Genomic DNA, 22,791 nt, shown 5'->3' on the forward strand with positions numbered 1-22,791 from the left:
GTCGACATAATGAGTGTCAACATTGAACAGTGACAAGATCTACCATACCTGGGTAATGAGCTCGCCCTGCTTCAATAATTGTATTCATTCATATGTTGGTGACCTAACAAAGTCTTTAAGTCAAAATATATGCATATACAAATGAAGTCAAGTCAAATGATGATGGCCTATTTGTAAGTTATACCTAGGGAACAGTGGACTTTGCTCATTTGTTAGTTTGCTTGGCAATTCAGCATTAGTAATTGACGATAAATGTACTAGAAGTCTATTTTTGTTAATGTTTGCTCTTGGACCTTTACATTTATAAGATCACTGTAAAAATACATCTTCTCAGAGTCTAACATTGGATGGGAATATCAGTAATTAATTATACCCGATGTCAGATCAGTGGCAATATAAAAGACAAGAGACTGAGGCTTGGGGTACATAATCTCATACATATGAATGGCTTCTTACCTTTTCTCCTTTCTGGACCTGAGTCTCTCCTTGTTTCTCGTGCTCCGATGACTGCCCGGGTGGTCCAGGTGGTCCCTGCAGCCCTGGGTCTCCCTAAAACAAAACCATATACCAGCATCTGATTGTTACATACATATAAACAAGGCACAAAACAATAATATGCTAAAAATAAAAAGCATTGCACCAATAGCACAACATGCCACCTTGCATACCTTCAGTCCTTTTGATCCTTGGAAATTTAATCCCATGTTACCCTAAAACAATTAGATACAAAGAAGTTTATAACAATTACTGTGAAAAACATGCCAATAATCAGGATGGAACGGGCTCTGCTCACCTTGGGCCCTGGAAGTCCAGGTGTTCCGGGAGGTCCCTAAAAAAATAATACACAGTTTTATGTTCCAAACCTGTCTCTAGCCTGCCATGATAATACCAGTGCAGCATTGTTTTGACCAAGTAAATTATTCCTATTATTTATATTTATGTTAATTTATTTGAAACTATAAGTTTTGTGAAGTAAAAAGATAAAGGTTTGCAAAATAATTAGTAAGCCAAATATACACTGTATGTAAATTATTGCTATACAGTATGATTGATATATACTTAATGCATCTAATAGTTAAAGTAGTCTGTGAGCGTCCCACAGATAACAATCATGATATATAGTGGAACAATAATGGTATATAGTGGAAGTGATGCATCAAAGCTAAAAATACAGTCAAACCCCCAAAAATGCAGTTTTCAGGGGTTTGGCCACATTTTCCATATGCACTAAGCTCCAGAAAGCAAAGCTTTTCAGGGCTTGTACCAAATAAGCAATGCCATCTTTAGATGCCATTGCCTCATAGAAGCCTATGGGCTTCTTATCTGGAAACTTTCCCGCGAGGGATTCAATAGCAACTCCTCCCAGGGTTCCATGAGGTTCGCACATGCACTGACTGACGGCCACGTATGCACAGAGGGACTGTCGGGTCATAAACCTGAAGTCCTCACACCGCAATGGACAGATCTAAACGGAAGAGCTGTGCTTTGCTTACATGATCATGCATACGGCATTACTAAATCTATCCAAAATGCAATGCTTGATGCATCCCGTACAGTACAGAGGCAGAGATTGTGCTATAGACTCATTAATGAAATACATGATACACTAATGAGATACATGATAGGATATCTGGTAGACATCACCCAGTATTTGAAATGATTATTAGAAATAGTAATAAAATCTTTACCTGTCGACCTACAGGTCCAGGGGGCCCAATCACACCTTGTATTCCTGGTGGACCAGCCAGACCCTGCAGAGGAAGATAGACATTTACGTTACCTTAAAGTTCTGTAATGCATTAGAAGCGTGACAGGTAATTTAGATGAGTTTATCCTAAACTCAGAGATATTTTCCCTATTTAAATTATTTATCTGGTTTTACCACATCGTCATGTTAGAGCCTTGTTATGTATGGAAGAAGCAGGAGCTAATGAGCTGATATTAGGCATGTTACACAGAATGTTTATATAATAGAGAAATACATTATTATTGGATTCATGGAATCACAATAAAGCACAGGGCACAGTACTGGGACCCGAAGTAATTACTTACAGCCTGGCCCCAGCTCTAGTCAAAGTAGGGCCTCCAAGATGGTATATCTCTAAAAATGGCAGCTCAGTCACCAGAGAAGTTTAGGCTTCTGTTTTTATGTTAGGCTGTCTGATAAGGATAGAGAGTATTATTGAGTTACAATATTTACAGGTACAGGTAGAAGCTGCCTTGTCAATACAGCTTTGGATGGTTCAGGTGTAGTTACTCTACAACTCTCTGCAGGTTCTTCCAGTCAGGAGGACTGCAGATTTATTATTACAGACACAGCTGGTTAGCCCTTAGCTGCCGAATCTTATGAAAAAATAGTGAAGCAATTTGTTGTGTACTCTACTAAATCATTACATAAACAAGTCAGGTGCATCTCCTTGTATGTGATGGGTAGTGACGCCAACACTTGTATTTAGATAGTTATAATGGCACTCCTATTAAATAGATAAAACACAGCAGGATATGAGAATCACCTCATACAAGGAACTTGCTTTATTTCAAATTTAAACTTGTATATTTTAAATATGAAGGAATAAATTAACTCCAACTTTGAAATATAAAGTGTATATGAAATTGCAGACGTGTTCCATGAGACCTATTTAAAAGCTATTTTACGAAGATCTTTAAAAGAATTGTAAAACAATAAATAAAATACAAACTATAAGAATAGCCTATTAAAGCATAATTCATATATTTGGACACACAACAATCCATATGATGGGTTGCACAGGTACTTACGGGTAAACCTGGGAGACCTGGTAGTCCAGGATCACCTTTTTGTCCAATCTGTGATGGAGAAATGGCTTCTCCTGGCTCCCCCTAGAGGAAAAAATGGCATTACAATGCGGCCTAAGTTCTCAAACTGTCTACAAATGACCTCTAGTGGCAAAAATATAAACTGCGACTTAAGCTAATGTTTTGGCAGTCTAAACTGTTTCTGACAAATTGTCAGTTTCAGCTGACATCACTATTTGTTTCACTTTAAAGGGTATATTTACTAAAGTGTGGGTTTTTAGAGTATGAGATGTTGCCCATAGCAACCAATCAGATTCTACTTAACATTTATCTAGCACCTTCTAGAAGATAGTAGCTAGAATATGACTGGTTGCTATGGGCAACATCTCCACTGCTAGTAAATATACAACAAGATGTGACAAGAAAAGATGTGTGTAATTTTACTGTAAGGAGATATCTTGCAGTGAGTCACTATTTTGGCAAATTAACATATTCTTCCAGGAATGACAACTACTGATGCTAAAAATGTGTGTATTGGGCACAGTCCTTTACAAATGACATTCCAAGGGATACTTTTCTGTTGCTTTTTCTTAAATTCTAAACTATTCAGTAAATAATCACATTTACATTTTATCACACAGCTTAACTCAGTAATGATAAGTCAATAATATTCAATATACATATACTTTTGCAATTTAATGGCAGGGAAAATTTTTATTTTTGTCTTTGTCATTATAGTGAAGGAAATGTACACTTTCTATAGCTTTACACCATGCAAAGCAAAGTGATTCTATTTCTCAGAAAACAACTAAACCCTCCAATTTTATTTTTGTTCATATATGACACAAGAAGGTATGATATATTGCATTTTAGAAGCTCAAGAAGTCCTGCGTCACCTAGTGATGTACTTGATGATCAGAAAGAGTCCTAGAGATGGAATGACCTTTGCTGCCTGGATATAGGGGAGTTTACATGATACCTTCGGGAGTCAAATAATTATTCAATCAATCTGACCAATGATGACCTCCAATGAACGAGAACTCAAAAATGGTATGTAACATCCAAATTAGTGGGTAGAAAGAATAAAATGTATATCCAAATCTCACCCTGCATATATATTGAGAGAGAGAGAGAGAGAGAGAGAGAGAGAGAGAGAGAGAGAGAGAGAGAGAGAGAGAGAGAGAGAGAGAGAGAGAGAGAGAGAGAGAGTACATACAAACAGCGGTGGTGGTACTCATGTATAATACAGCCAATAAATCACATACAGTGTAGCTCCAGGAGCTGCACTGTATATATACGAGTGCCACCACCGTTGTTTGTTTGAATATATATATATATATATATATATATATACACACACCACGTGTTTGAACGTGGTGTGGGTGATGGTATAAGGTAAGCCTGTATGTCTATGTTTTTTACCGTGATCCAAATCCACTGGAGGTCTTGTGCGCCCTGATTTTAAATTGTATTATTATAACTCTCAGCTTACCCAACTCTGGGAGTGGGTGGGTAATAAAGTGATATACGTGGGTTATGTGGGTGGAGTGGTTATTTTAATAAATTAGTTTGATACAATGTCTGTGTCTATTTTTACAGGTGCACTGTATGTCCCAGCGGTTCTCTAACTGCATTATTATTATTTTTTAAATATGTGCAATCTTGCTTGTCCGGGGGATGCCATTTTATGCTATTTTTAAATCTGGTGATTGCTACACTTTGAAAAAAAAAATCAGGATGGTGATGTGACTTCTAAGCAGGGGTTTCCCTGAAAGTTTGATGTTTGATGTTGGTAAATCTGCAGAATCCAAAACCACCAGGTACACAGCGAAAACCAGACATTTTTACGAAACCGCCATTTAGTAAATTACCTCTATTTCATTTGGATGATGATTATAACGTTACTTATAAGTTACTTCCATATTATGTAAATCCCTATTTCTTATGTTATCTACAATGTTTATCATAAAACTTTTAAAACAACATAACTGTAAAAAAATAATAATTTTGTGTTAACTAAAACTGTAAATGTGCTGATATTGATGATCATTAAGCCTTAAGCTTATTTCCATTTATAGCTAACACAGGATTTACATCTTGTTTATCATTTTGTTTATCTGTCATTTTGTCAACAGTGTTATTGTCTGTTCCCACTAATTTGGGCATTGCACACCATACTCTGATTTCTCATTCAGAAAAGTTCCTTAGTGTCGGGTTGATTGATATATGATAGGTTATTTTGTCTTCTCCAGATTTTAGACATAAAAAATACACATATTACAGATGAGTCCTCATGCACTTAGCCTCACTATGCGGCACTAGACACCTGGTGTGAGTAAGCCGCCGGGTCCTGTGCGTTTCTGCTAGCACTGAGCGTTTTTTGTGCGTCTTCTTTGGACGAAAATGTCTTAGTTGCGATGCAATGCGACTAAGATGCACTACGAAACTGCACACATTAATTTGATATGCTACACTTGCATATCTTTGTGCGACTTAATCCATATGCAAAGCACAGCGGAAATTGGCGTACAAAAAGCAGCCGCTCGCTGCATCGTAACACTTTGTACACAGTTTCAGACTCGGCCGGAAAGGACGAAAAAAAGACGCTCGGCATTAGCAAAGTGGTACAGGCCTGGCCCCTACCACTTCAAACACAGCCTTTGAGATGGCAGTTGGGAGCTGATTGCTTATCACTTTTCACTCTGTCTCCTAACACTACTTAGTAAATAGACCCCAAAGTATGGCATGTCAGTGATTTATGCCTTAACATCACTGTCTCTGCCCTTGAATAGTTCACCAATCTGTAGTCTGCTACAACCACACAGAGGGGCCTATTCATCATACCTAAACTTTCTCTGGAGGTTATTAGGTTTAGAACTCGCATGGAGTTCTACCTAATTACCGGAGGAATTCATCATTCCTCCTCCCCATAAGTATCTATTTTGAAAAGCTGTCATTTTTGCGATGACAGCTTTTCGGGAAATAGATAGTTATCCCTCTCTACACTATCTTACCCCAGCTGTAATCTGTGCTGCGCATGCACTGTTACATCTGTAAAACCAGCGCACGCGCAGCACTGCCTACAGCTGCAGTAATTTTGTGTGTGTCGCCCAACCCTCCCCCCCTTGCATACCTCCGTCCTGTCCACAACTTACCTGCCCGCGCAGCAGCCTCCGGCTCGGTCTGCTATGCTGACACGTGTTCTCCTGGCAGAACACAGTATAGTTTTTCTTTTCTAAACATTATTGTGTTCTGTTGGGAGAACTCAGTGTCCGAGCACCCACAGGAGCCAGAGGAGGGAACAGAGCGACGGAGGTAGACGCCGGGGACCTGCCCAGCTGAAAGCAGGTAAGTGTTACCTACAATACGCCACCTCACAGTGGCGTATGGTAACACCATCAAATTCCGAAAAGACATGATTTTTGGAATTTGATGAATAGTATAATTTCCATATCCCATACTAATGTATGGGGAGTGTGAAAATGAACGCAGGGGGACTTACCAGGAGATATCAGTTATATTTCTTGTGTTAAGTGTCTTCATGAATACTAAAATAACGTTAATTAAGGAAAATGTCCTTAAAAACGTTTTATGTTGATGAATAGGCCCCATAACCTCTGAAATTTGGACTGCTCAGAGTGATGAAAGTTACACAAGCACCACCCTGCTAAATAATACCTTTAGCGGCAACTGGCTGGCGGTACAACTACGCGAACGTTGCGGAGCTTAATACACTGGATGAGTGAGATAATATCACTCATTCACTGTCTTGATTGACATTGGCATACTCACATTGAGCGTCGGACGCTGATATGGAGGGACAGTACCTGGTACCTTCTTACATGTGGAGCTGCTGACTCCATATTGTACTGGGCTGGGGGTGCGGCTCAGGGCTTTGATATCACAACTAACTGGAATAGTGAGCACCATACTCACTGGAATAGATATGGCCAATTGGGGGCAGCACCCTTTTATCTACCTAACATGACTATTCTCACTGGGGTCGCTGTTCTACTGTGCTTTGCTTTTGTGTTTTGTATTTGAATTTACTATTGCACCCAATTTTCACATATACTGTAAGATGCACATACATTGTGGGGCATAAAATAAATTAAATTATAAATACTAAGCATTCCAGGGACACTGTGTGCCCATCTTAAAATGTACAGTACCTAATTTAACAGCTCATTTAAAAAAATGGGGTTTTGTTTTTTTATTGACTTACCTTTAAACCTGGCAATCCAGGAGGACCCTGAATACAATATTAAAAATAAATATCATTATAGCTAAAGGCATAACAACATTTAAAATCAGTAAATTAAGATCTCCATATCTTCAGTCACTACATAAATTTAGAGCAATCACATAACAACTACTGCTCATATTGACTTTAAAATGAAGAAGTTATAGCATCAAGTATTTACAGACAGAGTGCACAAGTGAGCACATAGAAAATATAAACTAATCTGCAATATACTGAATAATATTTAGATTTTACACAAGTGATACCCATATGCTAATGCAGAGGTCCCCAAACTTTCTTGAATCACGGCACCCTAGAGTACCAGCATTTTTTTCATGGCACCCCTAGGGCAAAAATTTCTTATTAAGAAATTCTGAATAAATGATTAAATTAAGTAAAATGTGCTTACATGTCACCCTTTGTTTCAATTACATAGCCTTTGGTTCAGCTATATGATGCTGGACAGGGTTGCGATTCTATTTGTGCACATATTTTATGATTGGCTGCCACCAGCTCTGGTTTTCCCAATCACATGGACCAAAAATAATTTGATTTGATCCTGGACCACCAATCCGTGGCACCCCTGCAAATTGCCCGAAGCACCCCTGGGTAGCCATGGCACCCAGTTTGGGAACCACTGTGCTAATGTATAAAGTAATGTAAATTATATATATAATTGGAGATGTCATAGCTAATAAATATGGCACCCCAACTGCAAGTTATTATGATTATTAGAAGTCACCTATGGCTTCATTACTTTCTATATTTACAGATCTCCTTGACAAATGAAATTACAATTTTCATCTACAGTAGGGGGTACATTACCATATGTTTATTGAATAATAATTATTCATCTATTTGTATCATTGGTAAATAAAATAATAAGTCTATCACATTTGGAATATGCATGTTTATGCTGACTAGTCCCTATGGGTAGTCATTTGGCATTAAAATATTATAATAAGCGCACTATCTTCCCTAACTCATGGCTTTCACATTTCTATCATATAAATATATTTTTAGCAGGGATATCAATAACCAGGGGCGTAGCCAGGGCTGTGGGGCCAGTGCCATTGCCCAGGACGCGATGCCTAAGCAAAGGCCATGGCTGTGCTGTCCATCTGCCCAGATGTGGTAAGAGAGCACCCGCTTAAATACATGATATACGCGCGGCCATCCCCACTGTCTGCCCGACTCCCCTACTCATCCGGCTATTTAGTGTTTACACAGTGGGGAATGAGAATTCATTATGTCACAACACTAAAATGCCTCATCCCCGAGAACAGCGAACAGAAGCAGGATCCGGAAAGGCGCGCAATGAAAAGAGAATGATTACAAACACTATACACTGGAGGCACCAAACAAAATAAGGAAGCTGGGTGGTGATTTCAATAATAGCAAATTACCATTTGTGTATCATTAAATGAAACATATAAAACAAAAAGTGGAAATATCCATTGATTGGATACATTAAATATGTAACTCAGCTCTTACCTGTGGACCTTGTCCACCCGAATAACCTGGACTTCCTGTAAAACCACGTTCTCCCTACAATTAGAGACCAGCATTATGATTATTTGACCAATGCTCACACGTAATATTTAGAAATATTTAGACATTTTACTACTCCATTGTCTTGCTACAGTCTGATAATAGAGCTAAATGTATAGATATTATCTACTATAAAGTGCCACTCACTTTCTGTTCACATTGTGTATTGTTTTGCTAAAGCAATCAGTACTTGTACACACTTATGCTGGAAAATCCAGTTGGCAAGTGACCACAATCTAACTGTGTAATTGCCATCATTCAACCTCATTGACAGGGCCACATGTGTTCTGACAGAATGATCCGAGTAACAGACAGCCAGATAGCTTTCTGGATACGAACCCTGGCATTCGTTGCTTGGGCAGAATGGCAGTATAAGCCAATGGGCGGGATGCACTATGCTGAAAAATGCAGTCAAACCACCAAAAGGTCTGATTGTATTTCCCATATGCACAAAGCCCCGGAAAGCAAAACTTTCCGCAGCTTGGACCTGTTAGGCAGCGCCATTTATAGATAGATGCTTATGGGCATTTTTTCTGAGTTTTCAACGAGAGGGATCCAATAGGATCACTCCCAGGGTCCTCCATGGCTTGCGCATGCTCAGAAGGGCTCCTACATCATAAACCCGAAAGTCCCCGCACCAAAAAGGACAGCTCTTATTGAGAGACCTGTCCTTTGCTTAAATATTCATGAATACAGCATTACTATGCCGCATCCAAAATGCAATGCTTGATGCATCTTGCCCCATATGTCTACAGCATGCCTAGAGTAAAATTCAACCTTGGTCTCATTTACCTTGAGGTCCTTATTTGTCCAAGGGGGAATTCAATTGTTTTAACGCAGCCGCAGCTCCTGTCTAAAGTGACGGAAGCTATTCAATTGTTTGTGCCGCTGGGAGCGATTGCCGCAGGAGCCCATTATTTATTCTCGCACCCTCCTGAGGTGGCTTACAGAAATATGACTTAAGTCAGGCTTTTGGGTACTCAGACTCATCACGCCCAGGAGTATGCATGGATGTAGCCGCTTTACTGATTCATTTTAAACAAGTGTTTAAAGACATAACATGTCAAAGTTATAGGGGTGATTGAATTACAGGCGAGCTGACATTGGAAGCTTATGTTGCACTGTTAAGCGCATTACTGTAGGCTGATCTCTGCTCGTATCTCCACATGCTGTGAGCAAACACAGCCTCTGGTGACCTATTCTGCTAACATTCCAGAAGTCGTTCCGGTGGCACTTGCATGTAATTGAATAAACTCCATATTAGTAAAATTCATGTCTGTTTGTAATCTTTGTTACTGTAGATTGCCAGCAAACTTTGTTATTACTAGCAGAAAAAGATATAGTTGTTGGCATTTAAGGGCAAGCTCAATGGATCGGTTGAATAACACATGCACCTTTGTCCCATTGCATCCCGGGATACCGTGAGGTCCAGGGGCTCCATCTTGGCCAGGAAGGCCCTGAAAGAGAAATGTATGTGAAAGATAGGTATTAGCACAAGTGTATACAAAACAAGCTGCCGTGTAATGAGTTAATAAGTAGGTATTACGCCCAAAACCATGCTGTGGTACTTACAGGCAATCCAGGTGTTCCGGGAAATCCTGGAATTCCTGGTGGTCCCTGGGAAGAGAATGATTCTCCATGTTATTTAATTAATCTACTAATGCTTTTGTTGCCTCCATTTTATATTGCATCCAAGGCACAATCTCACTATTTCATTTTCAGTTCATGAAAAAATTGCATTCTTATTCCACTGCATTCACTGGCCCGTCTTCTGACATCAACCCGGGTCTGGCGTAAGTCTGAAAGGTGCGACCAGGGTTGACAGTCCCGGGTCCACGACCTGCTCGCTAGCATGTTTTTTCCTGAGACTTGCAACCCGGGTCTACGACATGGCTTAAGTGTGAAAGGTGCGACCCAGGTCTTGATGATCTGGGTCACAACTAAAACAAACTGACTGGCTGAGCGGCCACTGAATGCTGAAAGACCCGGTCACTGCAAGACCCGGGTCCAGTGTGAAGGGTGACGACCCGGGAATAACCTGGGTCGTCCCCCTAAAGTTTCAACACGTGCTCTGTGTCCCTGGTCTGAAAGTGGTATTAGATGCAGTATTCATTTTAATAAAATATTACAACAAATCCCTGATCAACAGGTCCTGATTTGTCAGCCATTTTAATGGTGTTCACTACTCATTCTAATATGATGTTGAATAATAATAACCAATATAATTGTTATAGCTTCTGAGCCAAAGGGGTAAATTTACTAAAGTGAGAGTTTTTAGAAGTGAGTTTTAAAAGTGATGTTGCCCATAGCAACCAATCAGATTCTACTTAACATTTAACTAGCACCTTCTAGAAGATAATAGCTAGAATCTGATTGCTTTCTATGGGCAACATCACTTTTAAAACTCACTTATAAAAACTCTCACTTTAGTAAATTTACCCCAAAAAGTCAGTGAGATCAGTATATATTGTGCTTCTAGTATTAAAGAGACATAATAGAAAATGTAAATTGTAGACTCATTGGTGGTATTATCTCCATCACCACAATCTCACTTCTACTGCCAGTGCCACAACTAGGAATGAACATACTCTTATTCCTTTGGGTCCAATAGGTCCTGTGGTTCCATCGTCACCCTAACAAGAGAAATTTAGAGAGAGAAGGTTCTATATTACTGGAAATGCATCATTTGTCATATGAAATATACAGTTGTTGATTCAATGGAGCACCAATTATACTTAACAATAGAAAAAAAAGCAGGTTTTCAATTAAACCATAAATTACTACTCTGTGTTCACACTCCAATATTTTATTATTACACATGACCATTGCCATGCAATATTTGGTCTTACTCTACTGGCATCTAGTAGCTTAGCAAGATCCTGTCATATCTACATATACGTACTGTATAAATGTATAAAACAAGCTTCTTTTTTTATGTAACATAAAGCTGTGTAATCACAAAATTCATGACTCTTGCTAATCCTCCCCTTCAGCATTTATATATAATGGAACAGTCATATCATATTTTCATTATACTCCCAAAACTTAACACCATCATAATGCTGCCTGAGCACACTTTACTGTTGTCCCGTTATAAGTGAGCCAGCAAACAAAGACGGGGAGGTAAGGGCGTGATTCCGTGGTTGGGGACTGTTAAACTTTCACTCTTTTGACCACTTCTCCCCGCCACAAAAAAATGATGAATTGCTCTGGTTATTAGTTGAATTACTCTCTTAGGGCTCTATTTATTATCATTATTTTTGCTAAAATAAAGTGAAAAAGGGTGTTTTCACACCCTTTTCACATTATTTTAGTTTCACCTAAAGTTACTACAGGGCAATTGGAATAGGATTCGTAAAATTATACTCCAACCCCTAATTATCACTTATTTTTAGTAATCAGATCGCATTTCCCATAATTGTAATGGGAAATGCGATCTGTGTGCAAGTTACTAAATATAAATTGCAGGCACTAAGCCCGCCCCCCGCGTTCGCGGACCCCCCGCAACCCTCTCTCCCTTAATTGCACTTACCTGCGTGATCGGGGCTCCGCTGATGTCCTCCCTTCAGTCAGCTGGTCTCCCATACTGCACTGCGGCCCGGTCATCAGGTGACCGGGTCCCAGTGCAGTATGGGATGTCAGCTGACCGGAGTCATGCGGACATCACCGGAGCCTGGATCACGCAGGTAAGTGCAATTAAGGGAGGGAGGGTCGCGGGGGGTCCGCGAACGCGGGGGGCGGGCTTAGTGCCGGGGGGATAGCAGCAGCGGCCGGTCGGCGCATGCGCTGGCACTTGTCATGGTATTTTTTGCGAAAATACAGTGATAAGGCTGCTGAGGGAATTCGCAGGGACAGAATTTTATCACAAGCGCTGTCCCTGCAAGGGATTTTTAGTAAATCCCTGTGATATTGCCTGAATTTGCAATGCGAATTCAGTCGGTAATATCACACTACAATCTGCATTCCCAATGCGGATTGTAGTAAATAGAGCCCTTAGGGGCATTTGTGTGAATGAGGTGTGTGTAGTGTATCTGTGTCAGTGTGTGTGTATCTGATTGTGTCAGTGTGTGTGTATCTGTGTCAGTGTGTATCTGTATCAATGACATTTGAATAGCTATACCATATATTGCAGATCTACTCCAATAACTTTTACCCACTTGGACACTAACCCTCTTTTTATATCATGCTTTAGAAATAATTCTAGCAACTAATTGTAGGAAATAAAAGAATGATTGAGCCATTTACTCACGCATTTATGAGCACTAGAGGGATTTCTTAAAATTACTATACTGGCATCTAGTGGCTTGAACAATTATTGCACCCCATGTTCAACTACAAAATACAGCACCAATTGTTTGAGACCAGCTTATGGCAATTGGAGTGTTTATATCTTATACCCCTTTCAGACATATCGAGAATCCCTGTTTTTTGCCGGGACTCTGCCAAACTACCCAGGACTCGCTTATGTCTGAAAGGCACCAACCCGGGATCACAGTCCCCAGAAGGCGCCCCTGCTATTTACCAGGGTTTTTCCCAGGACTTTAGTCCCAAGTAGACAACCTGGGTTAAGTCTGAATGGTGCAACCCAGGACTTTACTCTCTGGTCGCTCCTAGAAGCCTCTGAATGGCCTTTTGGGGCTGCCTGGAGAGGACGGGGCTGCCTAGAGGGGGCAGGGCTGCCTGGAGTGGAAGGGGCGTCCTCCTGCAATAGGCAATAGCAAACAAACTGACATTGCTGGGTCTGGGGAGAGAATACAGTGGTTTGACAGCCCTTACAACAAGGAGTGAAGACCAGCGCACACTAGCTACAGAGACGCTGCCCGTTGTTGTGAGGTCTGGTGGCTGGAGAAGGGATGTGTGATTGCGTAAGTGTGTATGAGTGTGACATGTGTGTGTCTGTATGACATGAATGTGTGTGTATGAGCCTGTCTGCCCTGGCTGTTAGAAAGGGGTTGACCCAAGAATTTCCCGGGTCTCAGGTGTAGTGTGAAAGGGGGTCTCAAGCAAAAACCCGGATTTTTGCTGATGTGAAAAACCCGGGTCTGAGCAGGGAAATTTCCAGGTCATATGTCTGAAATTGGTATAAGTGTCAGGAGATAAAGCAACAGTTAAACACGACCATTTTTATTTTACTAATATTTTGTTGAACACTTTAACCATCAAATTGTGAAGAAAAATAGTAATTCTAGAGCCACATTCACAACTCATTCCCACTTCTACATGCAACTAAAATGATGGTTTTCTTACCTTAGAACCCCGAGGCCCAGTTTGTCCTTCAGGTCCTGGGAATCCAGGTAAACCAGTCTGTCCTTCTAATCCCGGAAGACCCCTCTCACCCTATCGGAAACAAGAATGAGTTATTAGAGGGCAAAAATATGTTGTAACTATGCTGGGGATCAGTACTGTCCTTATGTTATAAATACATATTCTTGCACTGGATCCACAATGTATAGAGCACGTCATCTGGAATGTCAGTCCATGCTATCTATAACAGCCAACAGTTGCATTTTACAGGGATCTGGCTTGCTTTATCTGGCACCACATCCAAGCTCACCCACTCTTACTTACCCACACACAGGTATAATGTTACAGGAGACTCTAGTAATAGAGGAATCATATTTTTATAGTTATACTGATGTTGAAAATATGTATCAACTAAAGGATATGATATCATGATTGAGACACAGGCCCTGTAGATTCGATTTTGTGCTTTTACAATGTTTTTAAAAGTCTGCAGTTCAAAGATATAGATAAATGCAAGGTGTGTATTGTTACAGGCAATGCCTGCTGTATTATCCGTTTCATTGTGAAGGAATCTAAGCTCATCTGACAATCAGCAGCTCTTGAGTTGAGAAATGTACATTTAAAGCAAGGGTGGGGAACCTTTTTTCTGCCAAGGGCCATTTTGATAAATATAAAAAAATTTGCGAGCCTTGTGCAGGCCTCCCCCCCCTCCGTGTGACATCACACAGGGGCGGGGCCACAGTTGCCGCTGATTATAGCAATGCCCGAAGCATCCTGAGGATGCTCCAGTGAGCTGTAATGGCAGCGGGGTGACCGTCTGAAGCATCCTAAGGACGCTCCAGGCAGCACTGCTGCATAGATTCTTGCTGCAGGCTGCCATTCTAGGCCCCCTGCTAGCCAGATGCGGCTAGCAGAGAAAAGCTCAGAGGGCCAGACCAAGTGATTCCACGGGTCTTATACGGCCCCCGGGCCTGAGGTCCACCATCCCTAATTTAAAGGATCTGGATTAATTATGAACGTAAAGATAACTAACTCCATCTCCCAACTGTCCCTATTTAGAAGGGATAATCCGTAGTTACAGACCTCCATAGGGCAAAGCTTATAAGTGGATGGACTATCACCCCAAATGACACAGGAGTGATAAGAGTGAAACAAGGCAGGGCTTGTTTTGTCCCAATTCCGTTTGTGTGAATGTTTGAAGGCATACTGATTGTTCCTTTGCTTGTCTCTGTAAATGAGTTCCCGCATGAGTGGCAAGCAAGTTAGGAAATGTGCAATCCTAAAATGTAGCCTATAGACTAGGGATGTGCAGGCTCGGATAGGTTCGAGTTAGCACGTTGAGTTCAGATTTTTCCCTCCAAAAAAACGGAACTCAGAAAGAGGCTAAACGTCATCTTACATGGACGAACATCATCATTCCTGGACTTTTGTCCAGGAATGATGATGTTCGTCCATGTAAGATGACGTTTAGCCTCTTTCTGAGTTCCGTTTTTTTTAGAGGGAAAAATCCGAACTCAACGTGCTAACTCGAACCTATCCGAGCCTGCACATCCCTACTATAGACACATCTGGATCAAGGAAGCAACAATCATCATCTACTCAAAAGCATCCGCCTAGTTTACATAGGTGCAAAATTTACCTATTATAAATTTCAATATCTGTGTAACTCTAAATAGGATGTATCTCAAAGAGGCATGTGTAACCTGCATCTGCACGCCTTAGGGGCATGTGTAACCTGTATCTGCACGCCTTAGGGGCATGTGTAACCTGCATCTGCACGCCCTAGGGGCATGTGTAACCTGTATCTGCACACCTTAGGGGCATGTGTAACCTGCATCTGCACACCTTAGGGGCATGTGTAACCTGCATCTGCACACCTTAGGGGCATGTGTAACCTGCATCTGCACGCCTTAGGGGCATGTGTAACCTGCATCTGCACGCCTTAGGGGCATGTGTAACCTGCATCTGCACGCCTTAGGGGCATGTGTAACCTGCATCTGCACGCCTTAGGGGCATGTGTAACCTGTATCTGCACGCCTTAGGGGCATGTGTAACCTGTATCTGCACACCCTAGGGGCATGTGTAACCTGCATCTGCACGCCCTAGGGACATGTGTAACCTGCATCTGCACGCCCTAGGGGCATGTGTAACCTGCATCTGCACGCCCTAGGGACATGTGTAACCTGCATCTGCACGCCCTAGGGACATGTGTAACCTGCATCTGCACACCTTAGGGGCATGTGTAACCTGCATCTGCACACCCTAGGGGCATGTGTAACCTGCATCTGCACACCCTAGGGGCATGTGTAACCTGCATCTGCACACCCTAGGGGCATGTGTAACCTGCATCTGCACACCTTAGGGGCATGTGTAACCTGCATCTGCACACCTTAGGGGCATGTGTAACCTGCATCTGCACACCCTAGGGGCATGTGTAACCTGCATCTGCACACCCTAGGGGCATGTGTAACCTGCATCTGCACACCCTAGGGGCATGTGTAACCTGCATCTGCACACCCTAGGGGCATGTGTAACCTGCATCTGCACACCCTAGGGGCATGTGTAACCTGTATCTGCACACTCTAGGGGCATGTGTAACCTGCATCTGCACACATTAGGGCATAGGACGGTTCTCAAACTCGGTCCTCAGGACCCCACGCAGTGCATGTTTTCCTGGTCTCTTCACAGAATCAAAAGTGAAATAATTATAACCACTTGTGGATCTTTAAAATGTGTCAGTGAGTAATGAGTACATCTGTGCACCTGCTGGGTGACCTGCAAAACATGACTGTGTGGGGTCCTGAGGACAGAGTTTGAGAACCACTGCATTAGGGGCATGTGTAACCTGCATCTAGACGCCCTTACTGTCCTGCATTTCCACATATGTATCTCCAAGCACAAGTGGCCGCAGGTGTTAAGTTTAACAGAAGTACACATCTTTAAGTAGTACAAATGACTTATGTCTAACCTGTGTATTGTACTCAAAGTGGGGTAATGCATTTATGAAAAGCAGGGCAAGGTTACATGACCCATACCAGATGATTTGTTTCTATAATTTAAAGCTAGATTCTCAAAAATGTTTTCTTACTCATACCAGGAGATGTTCCTGAACATTCATCACAAAGATTACTTTCCCCCTCAAAGTTGTTTTTCTATCGGAATCACCACTAACAGCGCCTGTTTAAAATGTGGCCATAGTGACGTCTACATTTTCCACTGCATGTGGGACTACCCCTCTATCAAATATTTTTGGAGATGGGTACAACACTTTACTCATTTACTCAATTATGTTCCACTGTCTCCAGAGTGGCGATCCTGGGTGTAGGGGTCCCTACCCAATGTAATTCTAGAGGTGGAAAGAGTTTAGGGGTAGATTTAATAAAGCTTGGAGAGAGAAAGAATTGTGATAAAGTACCATCCAATCAGCTCCTGTTATTTTTTAAGCTCAGCCTGTAAAGTGACAGGAGCTGATTGGTTGGTACTTTATCTCTCACAATTGTATCTCTCTCCAAGTTTTATTAAATCACCTCCTAATCTTAATAATTTCTGCAGTTGCTAGAAAACGTATTTTTCACAGGATTCAGGAACTTTGTATTTGCTTGGGCTGGATGGAGGCCTTTCCCCATAAAGAACTTTGTGGAATGTGTTATAGACAAGCTGCCCTCTATAATCTGTATGCTATACCGCTGGATGTCAGTCCGGCTGATGAAATACCGACGCCGGAAGGCCGGCATATGGAGATCCCAACAGGGTAAGTGTAAAGGCTATCCCTAACCCTCTCCCCCCCTAACCCTAACCCTCCTCTAGGGGTGCCTAACCCTAACCCTCCCCCCCTAGTGCCTAACCCTAACCTCTCCCTCCCCGCACACTAAACCTAACCCTCACGGGGGTTGCCTAACCCTAACTTCTCCCTCCCCGCACACTAAACCTAACCCTCACGGGGGGTGCCTAACCCTAACCTCCCCGCAGGGGTGCCTGACCCTAATCCCCCCTTCCCCTAGCCTAACCCTAGCCCTCCCAGGGGGTTCGTGACCCTAAGTCCCCCCGGGAGACCGCTGGCTTCCTGGCTACATACCAAAATTATACCGGTTTTAGTAACACTGATTGGTATGAGACATGGCTCCTGCTGGAGGATCCACCAATTCTTCTGCCCCCTATCCCTACCCATTCCTGAACTATATTTGGTTATTCTTTCACTTAACCGCCCACATCTGCACCCAGGTATCATCCCTCTTTTTCTTTATTTCATGTGCTCATATGGAGCCCTCTTGATGCCTCCTTTTATGCTGTTATTTTTTGTTATGTTCAATGTTTTCTACGCCTGTTGTATTTGCAGGATGCAATCAATATCCCGATCATGGGGATTCCGGAGGTCAGAATGCCGGTGCCGGCATCCCGAAGGTAAATAGTGGGGTTAGGGAGTGGGTTAGCGTTAGGGTTAGGCACTAAAGGGAGGGTTAGCTTCAGGGTGCGGGGAGGGGGGGTTTTGGTTCAGGGACCGGGAAGGGAGGGTTACGGTAGGGAGTGGGGGAGGGTTAGGATACCGACCGACATGTGTCGGTATCCTAACCCTGACAGGATGCCGGCATTGGGATTCTGACCGCCAGGATCCCCAGCGCCGGCATCCCATACCTATTATTTACTGAGGGGTCTATTTGCTAAGCAGTGTTAGGAGACAGAGTGAAAAGTGATAAGGTGCCAACCAATCAGCTCCCAACTGTCATGTCACATTTGGGAGCTGATTGGTTGGCACCTTATCACTCTGTCTCCTAACACTGTTTAGTAAATATACCCCTGTGTCATGTACCTACATTGTTCATATGACTGCTATTTTTTTCTTATGTGCATTCCAATAATACTAACATACATTTAAAAATATAAAAGCTAATGACAGAGTTATTGCTATTGGTTGCATCACCTGGGAATCCCATATGATGCTGGAATATGTAGTGCAGCAGAAGCTGAAGAATGATCTATTATCACAGACTGTTGCTTACTACTGAGCCTAAGAAATTCTGAATTGGGTCTCTGAACTACTGCGTTAAATGTAATAATTTGTTTAAAATCCTAGCCCCCCGGCAGGTGTCCATGTGACAGATGGATACACGTTGTCTCAGCATACTGACTGGCAACAAGCACAGGCTCTCTGGGAACATATGACTCAATGCTTTGGCTGGGCAAATATCCATAACAATACCACAGACTGCTCCCGAGGGAGGTATTTTACACCAATTACAAAGGGATATAATTACCTCATAAAAACACTGAGGTTTTTTTTCAGATATAGTACAAAAAAATGCTCTATGGCCATTGTAAATCTACAAAACATATATTTCATGCTTTAAACTTCTCAGTGAGAACAATAAGTGGTAGGAGTGCCAAGAGATATTGGGCCTGATTCAGCACGGATCGCAGCTGCGTAGTCACACGCAATGAATCTGCGAAACTATGCTAATGTCTCCCACCGCTCAGCCAGCATAGAGACATAGAGACTGCTGCCTTCTCACATCCGTAATGCCTCGCAGTCCTGCGTATACATCGGTAACATCGGAGAACATCTGCCCTCACGCACAATTACAGAAACTGCAAGTCTTGTCTCATGCAGTGAGTACTCATGCTGCGTAGGCAATCGCAGTGGCTAATGTATGCACGCCCATGCAACGGCGTTCAAACTGAGAGGCACGTCTGCGTTTCTGCAGCCACTCCCCCGTCACCACCCCCAAACGTCCACAGCCTGTCATTCACTCTGTGATGGATTCCACAGTGCGTCGGTAATGGCAGTGCAGTCGCCGCGGACGTGCGGTGCATACGCATGCGCACTTTGCAACAATCGGCTGTGCTGCGTACGCAGTTGCAAATGCGATCCATGCTGAATCAGGCCTACCGAGGTCTATTCAGTATCAGTGTCGATATTGGCCCAAATATTTTCGGACAACAGATCTTTCTCTCTATACTTCTTCACGCTATTTAGCAATAATCTCAGGGACAGCGGTTGCATTAACACGCTGTCCCTGCAAAGTCCTCGCATGCGGTCTTTTCAGTTGTCTGAAAAGACTGCGTGCACTGCGCATGTCCCATCACTCATATATTCATGGGACTAACCAGGGGTGCCATCAGAAATTGTGGGACCCAGGACTGTCAAAATAGGCAGGGCCCCCCTCCCCCTTTCATTCAAAGAGGTAGCAGCGAGCACCGTGCAGTAGGAGCGAGTCCCTCTCTCTGTTCAAGTGTCCGGGACTCCAGTCCCGGCAGTCCCATCCTGATGGCAGCCCTGGGTGTAGTTACAGTGGGTGCAGTGGGTGCCATTGATATTGGGCCCGGAGGCTTGGGGGGCCCAGGACACATAGTTGTTTATCAAGTTCCTGGAATTACCGATAAGCAATTGTGTTTTGCAGGTTACACGGCCTGAAAATGTTCTCTTTGTGCCATAATATGTACTTGGGACAATCTGTGGCATAAGATAAACTGGGAGCACTGTCTGTCATAATGTGTGCTCAGCACTATGATGTGGCATATTGTGAAATGGCGGCACTACAATATGAATGGGGGACACTGTGGGTGTAATGCAAACTTGGGCACTACTATGGAGCATAAAATTAACTAGGGCACTACTATGGGGTATAAAATTAACTCGGGCACTTCTATGGGGTATAAAATTAACTCGGGCACTTCTATGGGGCATAAAATATAGAACCGATGTGGAGAGAGCAGTCTGTTTTTAAGCATTGGTGTAGGGATCCCATTAAAATATTGCTAAGTATATATCCTTCCCGGTGCTTGTCTACCTTAAATTCATATTGCTCATTTCCTACACCAACCTCTTTTTCCCAGGAGGAGTTTCCACGGAGGAATTTGTGGGGGGGGGGGGGGGGCAGTATGAATTTAAGGTGGACAATCGCCAGGAAGGGCTATATGTATATAATATAAATATATACACTATATATAAATGCATTTTTGCAAAGCCTTGTAATTACACTGCCGGGAACACTGGCAGTGTAATTACTGATTGAAGAGCAGAGAGTGGGAGGAGCATCGGCTGGCTGCAGGGACTGATTGGACGAGAGCCATATGTCCCTGCAGTTTTCTGAATAGCAGAAAACATTAAGGGGTCTATTTACTAAGCAGTGTTAGGAGAAGTGAAAAGTGAAAAGTGATAAGGTACCAGCCAATCAGCTCCCAACTGCCATCTCACAGGCTGTGTTTGAAAAATGACAGTTGGGAACTGATTGGCTGGCACCTTATCACTTTTCACTCTTCACTTCTCCTAACACTGCTTAGTAAATAGACCCCTAAGCGCTGTACAGAGCAATTACTTGCTGTGTACAGTGCGATGTTGTAATAGTCGGGCATTAACGGAGAAGATTATTGCATTATCTTCCCTGTTAACCCATTCCTGCATACAGTAGCTGGGTGGGATACTTAAATCATGCAGAAACATTCGAACCCAAAGGATCTTTTTCGGCTAAGGATAATGCAACCTTATCACCTCAGCAATCCGGACAAAGCAATGACAGATTTTGGAGCGTTTTCTCTGTGACCTCAAGAACTGTCCCTATGACATAATCATTGTGAGACAGCTCCAACATTTAAATTTATCTTATTTTACACACAATACACAATGCAGCTCTCAGACTGTAGGGCGTTCCCTTTGTGACCAGTGTTTTTTTTTTTTACCCATATTAAATATCATTACAAAGAACAGACTTAACTAAACAGCTCATCAAAGACGTGAGAGTTGGATAGTGAAACACAGCGCAGCAGAGCATGTTGTAACTAACAATCGAGGTGGGACACATGCCGTCTCCTGTCTGCGGATGACTGGATTCTGAACATGGTATTCATGCTCACACAGCAGAACGGCAGCACCACCCAATACTTTGATTGGCATCAACAAGCCTGGGTAATAGTCTATGTCTCCTTAGCAATGACAAACATGGCAGCTTCATTTAATGGAACATATTTTAGAATAAATATAAATATATATATATATAATTGTATGGGATGTGGTTGCGATCTCGATAACCGGGATGCTGTCTACTGGAACCCCGATCACCGAGACAACACCAGCGCCGAAATCCCGACATGTCTCGGGATGACAACGCCCGGATCCTGCCAAATGGCATGCCGATCATAAGGACACCACGGAAAGGTAAGTATCAGCAGGGGGGGAGAGTTAGGGTTAGGCTCCAGGCAGGGGGGGTTAAGTTCAGGCACAACCGGTGGGGGGTTAGGAATAGGCAGTGTACTGAGAGCCAGCATCCCATCTCTTCCACTGATTCATACATATATATATCTATATGCACAAAATACAGAAAGGAAAACAAATTATTGCTACGATACATTTACCTGATTTTTTTTCAAGCACAGACATGATCACCTCAATCTTGGACATAATTGATAAACACAATGCTATTAAATTTAATAGTGTTATAGATGGGATTAGTGTTGTGTCTATACAGTTTAGGCTGCCATTACACAGCTAAAATTCAGCCTCTGGAATTACTGACATAACTCAATTTCTAGTGAAATAGACTGTATTTATATTAATAAGGGTTCGCCCCACAAGCCAGTTTTATCACCTGGGAGTAGAAAATGGTTAGGATTTAAAAGATATTTTACGTATATTCCGTAACTAGATGCAACCATATTACTTATTTATAACAGTCAGTGGTACAAGACCTAAGAGCAAGTTAGTAGCTTTAGCTGCTTTAATAATAACAACTATATTAATAATACAAGCCTCTGGACAGCACAAACCCTTTTATTCGACACAACTTTTTACAACTGTATTTCTTAAACAGAGTGTAATAGTGCAAATTAAGAGGTCTATTTACTAAGCAGTGTTAGGAGACAGAGTGAAAAGTGATAAGGTGCCAGCCAATCAGCTCCCAACTGTCATTTTTCAAACACAGCCTGTGAGATGACAGTTGGGAGCTGATTGGCTGGCACCTTATCACTTTCTTATCACTTTTCACTCT

At 42.3% G+C, this 22,791-nt stretch overlaps 1 protein-coding gene across 1 annotated transcript in view; it reads right to left on the reverse strand.

Annotated features, from left to right (window-relative positions):
- The window catches only part of COL4A5 (collagen type IV alpha 5 chain), a 227,725-nt gene that overhangs the window by 126,270 nt on the left and 78,664 nt on the right, over positions 1–22,791 (reverse strand). The window contains exons 3-13 of the mRNA XM_088482860.1: positions 13,817–13,906; positions 11,158–11,202; positions 10,142–10,186; positions 9,964–10,026; positions 8,513–8,566; positions 7,001–7,027; positions 2,779–2,859; positions 1,689–1,751; positions 794–829; positions 669–710; positions 457–549 (exon numbers count right to left, since the gene is read on the reverse strand). Of these exons, the coding sequence (XP_088338986.1) occupies positions 457–549; positions 669–710; positions 794–829; positions 1,689–1,751; positions 2,779–2,859; positions 7,001–7,027; positions 8,513–8,566; positions 9,964–10,026; positions 10,142–10,186; positions 11,158–11,202; positions 13,817–13,906 (639 nt within the window). The remainder of the gene's footprint in view (positions 1–456; positions 550–668; positions 711–793; positions 830–1,688; positions 1,752–2,778; positions 2,860–7,000; positions 7,028–8,512; positions 8,567–9,963; positions 10,027–10,141; positions 10,187–11,157; positions 11,203–13,816; positions 13,907–22,791) is intronic.

Source organism: Taudactylus pleione, unplaced genomic scaffold, assembly GCF_031769625.1.
Source record: "Taudactylus pleione unplaced genomic scaffold, aTauple2 ptg000296l, whole genome shotgun sequence".
NCBI lineage: Eukaryota > Metazoa > Chordata > Amphibia > Anura > Myobatrachidae > Taudactylus > Taudactylus pleione.